At 42.0% G+C, this 15,369-nt stretch overlaps 1 protein-coding gene across 2 annotated transcripts in view; it reads right to left on the bottom strand.

The window, feature by feature from the left end:
- Positions 1-393: 393 nt before the first annotated feature.
- LOC147619856 (glutamate receptor 3.4-like) overlaps positions 394-15,369 on the bottom strand; it is a 37,554-nt gene continuing 22,578 nt past the window's right edge. The window contains exons 4-5 of one of the 2 annotated variants that reach the window (XM_086825708.1): positions 1,287-1,708; positions 394-919 (exon numbers count right to left, since the gene is read on the bottom strand). In XM_086825708.1, coding sequence (XP_086681834.1) covers positions 578-919; positions 1,287-1,708 — 764 coding nt within the window. In that variant the 3' untranslated portion in view covers positions 394-577. The remainder of the gene's footprint in view (positions 920-1,286; positions 1,709-15,369) is intronic. The other variant, XM_086825710.1, reaches the window with a different exon arrangement.

Below are 15,369 nucleotides of genomic sequence, written 5' to 3'. Positions count from 1 at the left end.
GGAAAACGATATAAGTGCAAGAAAATAATATAAGCACAAGTACAAGTCTAACCTTTATGTGTTTTCCATAAATAAATCTTTATAGTGTCTATATAAAAAAGAACATCAATAAAGTGGTGATTTGTAATTTAAAAAGTGTAACAATTTGCATAGTGGGGCCTATCTTTTGATCTTGAACTATGATGCTAGGTTATTTATTCACTTGGATTTGGAGGTTCTTGACTAGATTCACAATAAAAAAATGTTTATCTTTGGCATAGTTTTGTGTGTGTATGTGTGTGTGTGCGTGTTCATATTTGGCATAGTTGTGTGTGTGTGTAGGCAAGTTGCTAAGGAATTGTTTTACTAAGAAAGATCTTTGGTTTGAATCTTACTTCATGTAGCCACCACCACGAGACATGACAAAATTCATATTATGATTAAATGTAATTAATATCTTCCATAAAAAGAGAAGAGGAGAGGAATAATAAATTAAGCAATCAAGCACATGATAAAATATATATCCAAATCAAATCATATGAGGCTTTCTTCATAATATGAGGCTTACAAATGGAAAATGAAACACTTAAGTATTCGACTAGGAAAAAAGATGGAGCTCCACCTCTTGTTTTCTGCACCTATGAGTTGGGTGATATATGAAGAAGTAGCTTGGATCGTTCATCACCAACCCTTGAGTCTTTAGGATACATTTTTGTTGCCAATACCATTTTACATAGTATATGATGTTACAAGAAAAACAAACTATCACAAGAGGAATGAAAAGAACAAGTGAGCTTTTGAAGGTCACTTGAGTAGACTCTGAATTAGTGGAAGGGCATGCATTAGGCCTACTCATATTGTCTTGGAGGCATCCACTCTCAGTGAGGTTGAGAATAGCCATTGAAAATGTAGCTGCCAAATTTGAGGCCTTGTGGAAACCCTGCCCAATGCTCACTTAATTAGTAAACTCTATAGTAAAGGGAGAAACCGTTTCTAGAGTAGAAGCATAAGATAATTATGTGGTTTTATTGCATTTTGATGTCCATGATATGTTTACAAATGCCAAAAATGCTTCTATTGGATAAGGATTATAACTAAGAGAGAATGCTTTCTAAAAGTTCATGCATGTGTGTGACTCCTTAAAAGGGGGAAAAAAGGACTTTATTTGAGCCAATCATTAAGGGAGACTAGAGTGTGGGGTCTATGTGTTTACACGTCCACAAATTCATTCATATGCAGATGCATGTGTGTGTATGCACCTGCATGCATACATGGTGGATGCATTTGAGACTTTAAAAGATACTTACAAAGCCAAACCCTTGACTGGTTAGTTGTGGTCCGGAAATGTGAAAATCACAGGTAGAAGATGATAGGTTTGCTAATATAAGATTGACATAGGGAAGCTCATCAATAATGGCAAGTACCCCTCCTAATTTTGGACCCTTTGTTATGTTATTGATGTAGTCAGCAACGGTCCTGAGTGGAGTAAGATGTGTTAATGGTATGTCAAACCTTGTGGTCAAATAATCTAAGACTATGGATCCTCTTCTATAACCTATCTTGTCTCCACTTTTCTTGAGAGAGAAAATATCTTGTGTTGTTGGTGAGAGATTAATATTTGTTGTACAATATGAGCTTAGTCCAGCAGTGTAACTTGAACTCAAGAGGAGTACAAAGAACACCCATGCCACCATCACAAGCCGAGCTATCCAGCTCTTTATGGATTCCCCTACACAACAATTGGCCAAATGTAAGATTACAAAAGATGATTGCACCTTTGGTAGGATTATATCAATAATAAATATTCATAATCCCACACACAAAAATGTACATAAATATAAATAAATGATTACAAAGAATACACACACACAAAAATGTACATAAATATAAATAAATGATTACAAAGAATACACACACACACCAAAGATGATTGCACCTTTGGTAGGATTATATCAATAATAATCCCACACACAAAAATGTACATAAATATAAATAAATGATTACAAAGAATACATACACACACACACATATGTATACATGCAGGTACATATATATATATATGTGTGTGTGTGTGTGTACATACATACATATGTATATATGTATATATATATATATATATAACATATATGTACATATTTATATATGTGTATATTTATATACATATATACACATATACGTACATATTCATATATGTGTATATTTATATACATAAATACACACACACACACACACACACATAGGTATATGTATGTATGTATATGTAAAAATATAGGCATGTATATATGTATATATGTGTGTGTGTGTGTGTGTGTCTATATATATATATATATATATATATATATATATATATATCTAAGAGCAACATGAAATGTGTATAAGAGGACATTCACAAGAAGTAGGATCTTTAAAAGCACAAAACTATCACACAATAAAAGACATGGAGAAGAATAATGTATCACTAAAGTGATACAATAGATGAAAAAGCTTTTATGAAGAAACCTTGGACTGATTCAGAACTCATTTGTTAGAGGTTATATGTTTGTAGAAGCTAGAGAGTAACTAAGAGTGAAGGGACTAATAAATTGTTTGGAGAGTGGTTCGCTGTGTATCTTTGGAGGCTTATATATGTAGGGAAGTCACATGACATGATTGTGTAGGTGTGTGTCATAGTCGGTGCCACCTTTTTTAGAAGAATGTAGGGGAACAGGATGAGATTAAGTTCCTTGCAACAAGAAAACACACTCACAAAATTAGACAAGCACACAAGGGAGATGACTAGCTGAATTTTCCTCTATTGTCTTCTCTTATAACATAAAGAGATAAGAGCACAGACTATAAGGAAAAGCTATGTCCTACTATATTATACAAAAGTTAGTCTGCATTGTGAACCCGAGTACATGAATTGGTGGTAAAACTATGCCATAACTCTAGTACACCAAAGTGACTATCACACAGTGTGTAAACCACTAAATGGCTTATCACCCATAGTCTCACCAACCCAGCTAGTGGTGTAAGTGCAAAAGCTATCACCCAAGTGGGTCATCAATGTCTATAGCACTAGTTTAGCCTGATATCTTGACGCTTCCCCTCAATCTTAAATCCACACATTGTGCTCCAAGTAAGCTCCTAAACTTGTGGAGCTTCTCCCAACCCTATGCCTTCATGAAGATGTCAGCCACTTGATTCTTTGTGGTGCCATATGCCAAATCCACATCAACTGCTTGCCTCACAAAATGATAATACACATCAATGTGCTTCATCCTAGCATGATAGGCTAGGTTACTATATGCTACATAAGAATGGCAATGGCCCTATCCACGGGCTCACCCATATCACTAAGTAGCTTATAAAATAAATCTACCTTATAATCTGCCCCATAGTAGCACCCCTTTACTCTGCCTCTATACTCCATAAGGCAATTGTTGTTTCTTGTTGTGCTACTCCAACTCACAACAATACTCACAAAAGAAAACATAAAGCCGCTGGTAGATCTCATGTCTGAGAGACACTACCAGCCCAATCAACATCTATATACCTATGTAGCTCTATCTCTCTTCTAGCCTCAGTGGAAAAGTCCATAATCAATAGTGGACTTTATGTATATAAGAATCCATATAGACACATCTAAGTTTGGCTACATGGGGGGCTCCTGATTCACAACTCTTACAACATAGCTCATAGAAAAATTCATATTCAATAGTGAACTTTATGTATCTAAAAATTTATTTAGGCACATCTAAGTTTGGCTATGTTGGGACCTACTAACTCACAATAGCTATAGCATAGCTCAAATCTGGCCTAGTGATGGTCATGTAGATCAAGCTAACCACTATGCACCTATACATAGTGGGGTCCTCCACAAGCTCACATGTATCTGCAAAAAGCTTAGGGTTTTACTCTAATGGCACAAAAATAGGATTATTGCCTCTGTCATATCATACTTGTACAACATACTACCTCTGTAATTACAAAATTACATCAGGGTGATCTCACCACCTCTATACCAAGAAAATATTGGAGCTCACCCAAATCTTTCATCTCAAATTTTTACTTTAAAAGCATCTTGACATCATGTATGTCAGCATTACTATCACTAGTGATAATTAAGTCATCCACATAAATGACTAACAACATGATCCCTCTTTTTATCTTTTTCACATAAAGTGAAAAATATGCATTGGATATCTGAAATCCAGTGGTAACAAATACTCCTTGATTTTGTTTAGACATGCTCCATGTGTCAGCTTTAAGCCATACAATGCTTCATGCATAACCTAGTTCCTATAGGATGCAACTAAAAAGCAGATGATGAAAGAAAGGAAAATGAGCTTGATTTGTGTCCAGAACCTGAGGATTACAAGTCATATACCATAGGGGAACGTAAGTTAGTGTTTGATAATTCCAAACGTAACCCCAAAGTGAGTGGAGGAGTCTATGATAGGCCTAGAGAGGTTAAGGAAGTAGACTTGGCTAAACTAGGAGAAGAACCGAAGCATGTCTACATAGCTAAGTACTTAGATAAGGCCAAGAAGGCTAAACTTACAACTCTCCTCAAGAAGTATAATAGGGTTGACTTTTCGTGGACATACCATGATATGAAGGGAGTTTTCATAGAAGTGGTATAACACACCATCCCCATGGTACTTGAAGTTAAACCAGTCCAATAGTGATCCTATCCAATGAATCACAAATATGGAAGCATTGTTAACATAAAGTCATTGATTCTTGATTCATCTATGAGATTAAACAATCAGAATGGGTATCACCCATTATGGTTGTGCCCAAGAAGAATGGAAAACTTAGAGTGTGTGTTGATCTCAAGAAAGTGAATGTTTCCACGCACAGGGATCACTACCCCTTGCCATATTGAGAACACGAGTTGTAGGAAAGGAGGCTTATAGATTTTTGGATGGATACTTAGGCTATAATCAAATTTCAATCGCTCTTGAGGACCAAGCCAAAACAGCCTTTGTCTCATTGAGCATGGTGTAAATGCTTATAGAGTAATGCCATTCGGTCTAATCAATGCACTAGCCACGCTTTAAAGGCTTAATGAATACTTCTTTTAAGGACTAAAAATTTATCGAAGATTTCTTAGATCTTTTATGCATTCATTCATCTTGGAAAGAACACCTAGCATGCCTAAAAAAGGGTGTTTGAAAGATGTTGATTTTATCCCATATCCTTAAATCCTTACCAAGGCCAATTTTGGATGAAACACGGAGTTATTCTTGGGGCATATAGTGTCCAAAAATTGGATTTTCGCTGATGATGAAAAAATCAAGGTTATCTTGGAATCACCCTCACCAACAAACTACAAGGAAGTCTAGAGATTCCTGGGCCATATCGGCTACTACCGTCAGTGTATTATTTTTTATGCAAAAACATCTCATCCTTTGTACAAGATATTGATTGTATTTATATGGACCGAGGAGTGTCAACAAGCTTATGCTGCATTAAAGCAAGCCTTGACTAGTGCTCCAATTTTACAAACACCTAACTGAGATCTCATCCTTTATGTGTACATTGATGCCTTTGATTTAGCAATTGGATGTGTCCTAGCACAGCCAGGGGAACACAAATTGGACTATCCTATTAGTTTTGCAAGGCGGCAACTAGATAAGGCTCAAATCAATTAAACCACCACTAAGCGTCATGAAGGGTTAGCAATGGTTTATGCTGTAAAGAAATTTTGGCATTACCTTCTTGCCAACAAATTTGTTTTCTATGTTGGCCATCAAGCCTTGTTGTATCTAGTAAACAAACAATGCTCCACGGGAAGTATCACAAGGTGATTTTTGATTCTTCTCAAGTTTGATTTCACAATAGTTATGAGGCCTGGCAAGAAACATGTCATGAAGGATCATCTATCCCGCATACCTAATGGCAAAGAACCAATCAGGTTTGAGGATGAGTTACCAGATGCTACGATATTCAAGGTTGAGGCTATTCTAGAAGGGAGAGAGAAAATTGTTAACTTTTGAGCTAATGGTTTTCCAGAAGGAAAGGAACTAAGGAAAGATTTAGCAAGAAAGTTCCTAAAAGAGAGTGCACCTTACCAACTTATTGTCGAAACTCTTTATAGATGAGGTAAAGATGGCATACTAAGATGCTTTCCCAGGGAGGATGAATGCTTATACATCATTGAATAAGAAAACCAAGGGGTAGCTGTGGTGGACACTTTGCATGAAACGTTACAACAAGAAAAATAATACAAGCGGGGTATTGGCGGTCCACTCTCTTCAAAAATTGTTCACTATTTACCAAGGGATGTGACGAGTGTGCCAACATTGTGCAAAGACAAAGAAGAAGGACATGATGCCACTACATCCTGTCAAAGTCAACCAACCTTTTGCAAAATGGGGTTTAGATTTCATTGCCCCGCAGCTCCCCGGGAGGGCCTGGCAGTTCCCTGGCACTCACCTGCAGTCCGGCGAGCACTGAGCACCGACCTTGCTCAGAGGAGACTTACCATGCCGATTCGGGATTCACGGATATCCTCTATCCATAGTCGGCTGAGTAGTAGTCTCGACACTAGACAGTGCTCGGAGGCTTTTGACTACTCCTTCACATGGCTTTTTGGAGCGGAGGGCCCCCATGAGCTAGCACCCATCAGAGTTCATGTAGTGATACCTCCAACCTGAGGGGAGGAGGCACTTGATTCAGCGATGGCAGTCTCCTTCCCTCTCTGTGGACCTAGCGACCGGGAGTGGACTCTGGATCTCGCTCTTAGCATTTTGAAGACTCAGGCAGTTGAGTTTTCTCACCATGTGAGCGATCTGGAGATGACAGATGTGATAGGCTGACTCTAGGAGTTGGGCTCATTTTTTCTTTGATACTGGGAGTGTGGATGCCTCCGGGATTCGACATTTGGTGGTTCGCATAGTGGCAGACCTAGCACGAGACCCTGGTTATGGATGCATACACGAGGTTGCTCTCTCTGAGCGAGAGGCAGCCGCCATGGGACGACACAGCCACCACTGGCGCCTGATCCGAGATTCTTGCAGCACACTGGGTGGGTAGATTCGTAGCCGCTCGGATGGGGACTATTCTCCATTCAAGCCACTTGCGAAGGCCCGCCGTACGGCTACGACAGCCTCCACCTTGGCGGCGCACACTATGTACGTTATCGTGGTTGCTTGAGGCAAGAGCTTGAGAGATGCCTGGTTGGAGGCAGTATTGATATTCTGATGATGCAGGAGCACCATTTGAGTGAGAGCAGGATCCGGAGATACGGTTCGGTGATGCGTAGTAGATGGGACACATTTTGGTCTGCAAGGGTTTGGCCCCTTGGGTGGGCAGGGAGGAGTATGTATGGTCATTGCGGATGTATGGCGGCAGCCGATTGTGGATTGCGGGGTCATTGTGCCTAGTAGAGCACAGTATGTCATTCTGAGGATGCATGATGAGCTTATTGGCATGCTCAATGTCTATGCGCCCAACCATGCTAGTGCCAAAGCAAAGTTCTGGACCCTTGTTACAGATGCATTGCTAGAGGTCGCACATTGGTGTGTCGGGGGAGACTTCAACATGCTTGAGGACCCGTCGGCCGATAGGGTGGGAGGCGGTCATGTTACAGTGCACGGCACGGAGCTTGTAGCTTGGGAGCGATTTTGCATGACACTGTGGATCACTGATGTATGGCAGCATGAGGCTTTCTCCCGCTCTCAGGATAGTCTTAGTTTTTCTCGGTCAGATCGCCGGTGGCAGGGAGGGACTAATCTATCACGGATTGATCGTTTTTATGTGGGTGACAGGTTCAGGGAGCGTGGGGGCTCCGTTGTTGGCACCTCTTTTTCAGACCATGCGCCAGTTATTTTGACACTTGAGGAGAGGACACGGGAGACCAGCTTGCAGTTGAGGATCCCAGAGAGTGTACTTACAGATCCTAGTCTTTTTGAGGACATTGAGAGTATATGGCATGATAGCCAGAGCTCTGACAAGGATGCAGCAGTAGGCCAGTGTGCCCAGGGACTCATCGAGCTCAACTGTTTTTTGCACGTTGTAGCCTTCGCTCCAGTGCCTCAGGAGCAGCAGCCTACATGCGAGTGGATGGCGTCCCAGCTGAGCCGGGCACGCCAAGAGGTTAGAGAGGCAAACGAGCAGAGACATGAGTTCTACTATCATCGCCATGCTTCTCAGTGGACGCAGCTTGATGATAGAGTGACTGAGGAGTTCTTTGAGATTACTGGACCACCCCACCATGCTCGAGCAGGAGTACGCCAGCTCAGGAGGCAGGACGGATCGGTAGCCACTGAGCCTGGGGAGATCAGAGCCATTGCCACTGAGTTCTATAGAGACCTGCTTTCAGCGGAGCCAGCCATGGAGGCACGGGACGCTTGCAGATAGACTGTGTGGGCCCATGTGCAGAGGAGGGTCACAGATCGTATGCGCACAGTTCTGGGTGAGCCTCTTTCAGAGGTTGAGCTTGCTGAGGCTTTGAGGGTCCTTCCGCGCCGTAGCTGCCTTGGAGAGGACGGATTGACGCCTGTCTTTTTTTGCGTTATTGGGACCTTTTGGGGCCAGGCCTCCGCAGGGGCTTTCAGTATGTTTTGGACACTGGGGTGATGCCACAGAGCTTTTCAGAGGGCTTGATCTTTCTTATCCCCAAGGGGGAGGGAGTGTCAGATGATATTCGGCATTGGAGACCTATTACAATCCAACACCATATTGGGGAATATGGGAATTTCCCACAAGTTTGGGACACGTGGTCAAAAGTTTGGATTAACCATAACTTGTACACCACTAATCCAAAATGAGCGCTTTATAGCTCTTTAGATTCCATTTTTCAAGCGCTTTCCAACGATAGGTCATATGATAGGGTTTTGAGAAACTTACAAACATGTTATCCATGTTCCCTTTTTTAAGTATTCAAAAATGGGAATTGGAAAATTCCCAAATTCACTAATATGGTGTTATCCTCAATACTGTCTACAAGGTCTTAGCAAAGGCCTTAAGTTTGAGGATCTAGCCCTTCCTTGGGGAGTTGATTCATGCTACCCAGACAGGATTCCTCAAGGAGCGTCGTATCCTTGACAACATTTTCACCTTCTGGGAGGCGACAGCCCGAGCTAGATTTCTCGTGATGCTTCTCGATTTCGAGAAGGCATATGATAGAGTCGATTGGGGTTTCTTAGAGGGCACTATGCTTCGCCTGGGCTTTGAGCCAGTTTGGATTCAAGGAGTGGCGGCTCTATACTCCACAGGTCGTAGCTAGGTGCTGATGGCAGGAGGACAGGGGTCGAGTTTTGAGTTGACCAGATCAGTCCATCAGGGGTGTCCTCTTGCCCCGTTTCTTTTTCTCTTCTTTGCTGAGGCTATGAGCATGTATCTGGCAGCACAGGAGGTTGGTTTGAGAGGACTCGAGCTCCCAATCCGGGGTGAGGACCTGCTCGATGCTGAGTTTGCTGATGACACAGGATTGTTTTTGCATGGCCAGGAGGCCAATCTTCAGAGGGCAGAGGAGTCGCTACAGGTTTTTAGTGCAGATTCGGGAGCATTGATCAATTGGCGCAAGATAGTGGCCTTTTGGATCAATAGCACTCCCCAGACCCGAGTTTTAGATGGATTCCTCCTAGCACAATAGTGCGGTATTTGGGATGCCAGATTGGACTAGATTTGTCACCCGAGTAGTAGATCGCTGAGCTTCTTCTGAGCATTTGGAAGAAGCTTTTATATTGGAGTACAACTCGGCTATCCTTGGCTGGGAGGGTGGTGGTGACAAATCAGGTGCTTTTAGCGACCATGTGGTACATCACGTCTTGCTGGATCTTCTCGAGCTCTTGCATCAGCCAGGTATAGAGGCTGATCAGGAACTTTCTTTAGTCTAGGGGTGGGATGGTCAGCCAGCCCGGGCTAAGGTTGCTTGGGCAGTTATTACTCTTTCGTTGGCCTAGGGGGGCTTGGGCATTATAGATCCAATTGATTAGAGTAGAGCCTTATTGGGGAAGCTTATTGTTCGGGGGCTGCTTCCAGGCGTTGAGCCTTGGAAGGAGCTTCTTTTTCAGAGTGACTGCAGGCTAGGGCTCCCCCAGCAGGGGGCACTTGGGCACTAGAGATACGATGGATCTTCATAGAGATGAGGAGGACAGGCCTTAGTAGAGGATGGGAGGACAGATTTGCCTTGAGCACCCTGCGAGCTTGGGAGTTGCTGAGACCGGGGCTTTCTCAGAGACGTCCTACTTTGTGATGAGGAGCGGGCTAGACAGCCGCTCATCTCGAGCCCAACGGTACGCACAGAGCAGGGTCTTATGCTAGGTTCTCGGCCTCGTCTAGCCTGGGGACCATTGGCGGCAGGCCCAGCACATAATTTTGGAGACTGGCAGGCCTTCTGCAGTCTCCTAGAGGAGATCTAGGTGGAGAGGCTGAGTCACTTCAGAGGGGGGCTGATTATGAGGGATGACATTCAGGAGGCACTCAGAGAGGAGTGGTTCATGCCTCTCGAGCCAGCGGCCCCACGGTGGATGGGAGACTTTACACAGTTGGAGATCTTGATTGCTGTCAGAGCTTGCATTGAGGATGGTAGATGCCTCTACTATGAGATCCAGGATGAGGGCACGCTTCAGAGAGTGGAGGTGGAGTCGCGTTTGGTTGCAGAGTGCATCTTTCAGAGGATACGGGTAGTGGCCGCCACTTCCTGGAAGTGGCATATATATCCACACCCTGCAGATGTGGACTCTAATTGGCGCATATGGGCATATGCTGCGGGCCCCTTGGCCCGGCTCCTGGCCCGGCTCCAGTGGGACCTTGGCGAGTATGAGTGGCATGATCCTTATGCATCTCCCGAGGCCACAGAGATCACCTTTTTCCAGTACACTGTTCGGTTGGGGAGACATATCTTGACTGCGAGGAGGATGGTCTCTCCAACTGCATCGGAGCATTGGCGGCTATACAGGGACTCTCATAGGAGTTCCTGGAGGATTTTTGGACCACGCTCTGGGCTAGTCGACAGGCATGCAAGATCTTGACTTTCCAATGGCTGGTCATCCACCACAGGGGCTCTGCAGTTGCCACCTAGCTTGTCTACAGTGGTCTTCCGACGGCCTGCGTCCGATGCGGCCACCCTTTGGAGACACAGAGACACTGCCTATGGGATTGTCCCACAGGCGTAGCAGATTTGGCTCTGGATGCTACGCATTCTGGCCCCCCTCTCTCCAAAGGGCATGTATACGTGGGAAGCTGCTGCTTGGTCGACTTCGCCAGGGCTTGCTCTGGGACATGAGACGGAGCAGGACAGCCAGGCCATTAGATTCATTAGGGGCCAGCCTCGCCTTGTTCCTTCACCGGATTTCTCGTCCGTCGCCTAGACACAGGAGAGGGATCTGCGATGGGAGCTCCTCACAGCAGCCTCACCATCTTGTTCACCTGGAGAGCCCGATGTTTCAGGGCCTTTGAGGGAAGACTGGAGCCACCAGCAGAGACTGTTTGGGGGATTTGGCAGGAGTTGATCCACACCCTGCGAGGACAGTATGACTGCATCCGGGGCGACTCAGATGAGGCAATCTTGCGGCGCCAGGCCTTTCACACCACTTGGCGCAGCGGCCTCCTCTATACCCTACATGGGGGTATTCCCCAATAGCATTACAGGTCACCTGTTTGGCTTTTCCCCCCTCCTATTGTATGATATAGCCGCTCAGTTCTTTGTACTGATATTTGTACTTTTTTGCATCTAGGGAGAGTCTCCCTAGGTGCCTTGATTGGATCTCCGCTCTACTTTCTTATGAGCAAGAGAGGGGTTTTTTTGTAGCCCAACGGGCATTTTTTATATAACTAATGAAAGGATCTTTTCTTGGAAAAAAAAACAAATACAAAACAAAAATAGAAAAAATCCCCAAGACTATATCGATAACCATCGCCATGTGCGATCTAGGTAGGACTTTTGGCAAGTTAGTGATGGAGCCTTGGGAAAGTAGCCTTGATCTTCATGGGATGAGACCTTGTGGCTAAAAACCTATCAATAAAGAACTAAAAAAAAAGCATCAATGTGGAGGTACCTATTGGTGGTTTTTAGTTTGGATCGAATTTGGACCAACCTTAATATTACCCTTGTCTTAACTAGAAAATTTGACTAGTCTCCTAAAATCATATCCTTACTTCTTGATTGGTGTTTGTATTATACTTGAATTCAATTATTTTTCACAAGAGCATCTTACTCGTGGTATCATGTTGCCTTGCACACCTTCCAAGACCTCTGACATTTCATGCATCTAGCCAGCACCCTCGACCGTTGTTCATCGACATATTCCGAGGACAGAATCTGCATCAGGAAGGGGGCATGTTAACCCTCATTAGACACCTCTCCCATCCATTGGCAACCGTCACTTCATTTGGCCATTGACATTAAAAATGATAACATTATATATTTTACATGTGCGATCCTCGCTTGTCTAGGAAAGGTGTGCCATTGAATTAATTATGGAGATTGCATTCTTAGGTTAAGTGTAAACACAAGCCTAGGTGGCCCTAGATAGCCATGGACCTATTTTTTAAGTATGGCCTCCCAAGGTGTGAAGATTGGGGGCCAAGATAAGGGTCATTTTGTATTCTCACTATTCATTCTCTTAGGCAACTATTAGAGTGCTCTTCTTATCTACTCTCTTGCTCTCTTGCGTGTTTTGATTACTTGCCTACTTCAATTAGAGCTACTATAGGCTCATTGTGTGTGTGTAAGTGCATGTGAGAGAGGGATATTGAGTGAGAGGATGGTCAAGCTTCCATTGGAGTGCAACGGAGGAGGTGGAGTGGAGCTTAGAGTGTGGTTGGCACAGTAACATCGTCTCCTATGACAAATCTGAGTACAAGAATTCAGGAGGTGAGTGGCATATGTTGCTTATGCAATTATGAACCAGGTTATGGCATATTAGCTTCTTGGTTTGAGCTATTTTATACTCTCGAGTGCTGTTAATCAAAGCCCCACAACCTTGGATAGTTTGTGCACTCTTTCTATGGTGCAAGGACTTCCCACTTGTAACAGGGTTATTTATATGCAACCTATAATATTTGTTTGAACATACATATGAATCATGTAATGATGGATCTCATCTTCAAATTTGCAAACTGACAACTACACTTTATGACCATGTGTTCTCCTCTCCTGACAAATTGTTTACACCTCATTTGCACTCCCTTGTGCACCAAAATATGCCAAGGGTTAATTGTTGATGTAGAGAGTTTTAAGAAGTGAAAGGTTAAATAAGAAGCTTATAGGGTGGATGCGTGACGAGCAGGGATTTCATTAACGTCTTCACAATTTCGTGATCACGTTAACAAAACCTATTGTTAACATAAAAATTCTTGTGATCACAATGTATATTCACGGGCATTTTTTATGACCTGCAAAAACCTTCTCTGCCAGTAATCCCGCCGGGAAAATTCATTTCCCGGCGGGCCCGTCGGGAAAACCCATTTTCCCGGCGGGCAAATTAAAAAAATAAAAAAAATAAAAAAAATAAAAAAAATAAAAAAAATAAAAAAAATAAAAAAATCATGTTCACAGTCATTCTTACCATTTTTGGGCCTTCTGGACTCATTTATGATGTCAAAAGTTCAAAATTATTGGCACAAAAAAAGTTTTGTATAATTTGCTGGCCTTAAGTTCAATTGACACACCAATTAAATCTAACTATACTTACATCAATTGACTCAATTGTCCATGACATCATTGCACTCAATTGAGCCCAATTGGACTCAATTACACTTGATTTACACTCAATTGATATTAATTGGGTGTCAATTGATGTCAATTGTGCCTAATTCGACGCAATTGAGCCCAATTTACACCAAATTTACAAAAATTGGGTGTAAACTAAGTATCAAGTGAGTCGAATTGGACTCAATTGATAATAATTAGATTTTAATTGATATTAATTAAGCCCAATTGACTTCAATTGGGTGTTAATTTATTACAATTAATGTTAATTAAGCTCAATTGAGCTCAGTTGACATCAATTGGGTGTCAATTGAGCTCAGTTGACATCAATTGGGTGTCAATTGATATCAATTAAGCTCAATTGAGCTCAGTTGACATCAATTGGGTGTCAATTGATATCAATTGAGCTCAATTGGGCTCAATTGCACTCAATTGACACTCAATTGGGTGTTAATTGCATCCTATTGTGCTCAATTGAGCCCAATAGGATGCAATTAACATCAATCGGGTGTCAATTGATCACAATTGATATCAATTGGGCTCAATTGCACTCAATTGTGTGATCGATTGTGTGTCAATTAATGTCAATTGAGCCTAATATGATACAATTGAGCTCAATTCACGCCCAATTGGATGTAAATTGAGTGTCAATTGAGCCGAATTAGACTCAATTGATAGCAATTGGGTGTTAATTGATATCAATTAATATCCAATTAACACAATTGAAGTCAATTAAGTCTAATTGACTTCAATTGGATAATTTGGGTGTCAATTGAGCTCAATTGGACGTAAATGACATCAATTGGGGGTTAATTAACATCAATTGAACCTTATTGACATCAATTGGGTGCCAATTAACATCAATTGGACTCAATTGACATCAGTTAGGTTTCAATTGAGCCAAATTGGATGCAACTGACATCAATTGGGTGTCAATTGATTACAACTGAGCTGAATTGGGCTCAATTGCACTCAATTAATATTAATTGGGTGTCAGTTAAACCTAATTCCATGTAATTGAGCTCAATTGACATCAATTCACATCAATTTCTCTCAATTGATATTAATTGGGTATCAATCGATGTCAATTGAGCCTAATTCGATGCAATTGAGCTCAATTCACATCAGTTCATATCAATTGGGTGTCAATTGATGTCAATTGAGTAAAATTGAGTCTAATTGGGTGTCAATTGAGTCAAATTGAGTATAATTGGGTGTCAATTGATATCAATTGAGCCAAATTGAGTCTAATTGAGTCCAATTAGACTTAATTAAGCCAAATTGAGTCTAATTGGATGTCAATTGATGTCAATTGAGCCAAATTGAGTCTAATTGGGTGTCAATGGAGCCTAATTGACATCAATTGGGTGTCAATTGATGTCAATTGAGCCCAATTGAAGCTAATTGTGTATCAATTGACACACAATTGATGTCAATTGGGCTCAATTGACATCAATTGGATTCAATTGACACACAATTGATGTCACATGGGCTCAATTGACATCAATTAACACCTAATTGATGTCAATTAATATCAATTGGGTGTCAATTGATTATAATTGATGCTAAATTGAATGAATTGAGTCCAATTGACATCAATTAAGTCTAATTGGGTATTAATTGATCAATTGGACTCAATTGATATCAATTGACACCTAATTGGACTCAATTGACATCAATTGGACTCAAAAGGGTATTAACTGATGTTAATTGAGCCCAATTGACATCAATTGGGTGTTAAT

The sequence above is a fragment of the Cibotium barometz genome, chromosome 32, assembly GCF_041138505.1.
Source record: "Cibotium barometz isolate CiBa-2024 chromosome 32, ASM4113850v1, whole genome shotgun sequence".
NCBI lineage: Eukaryota > Viridiplantae > Streptophyta > Polypodiopsida > Cyatheales > Cibotiaceae > Cibotium > Cibotium barometz.
Note: the sequence above shows the minus strand (reverse complement) of the source record. Positions and strands in the feature narration are given on the sequence as shown.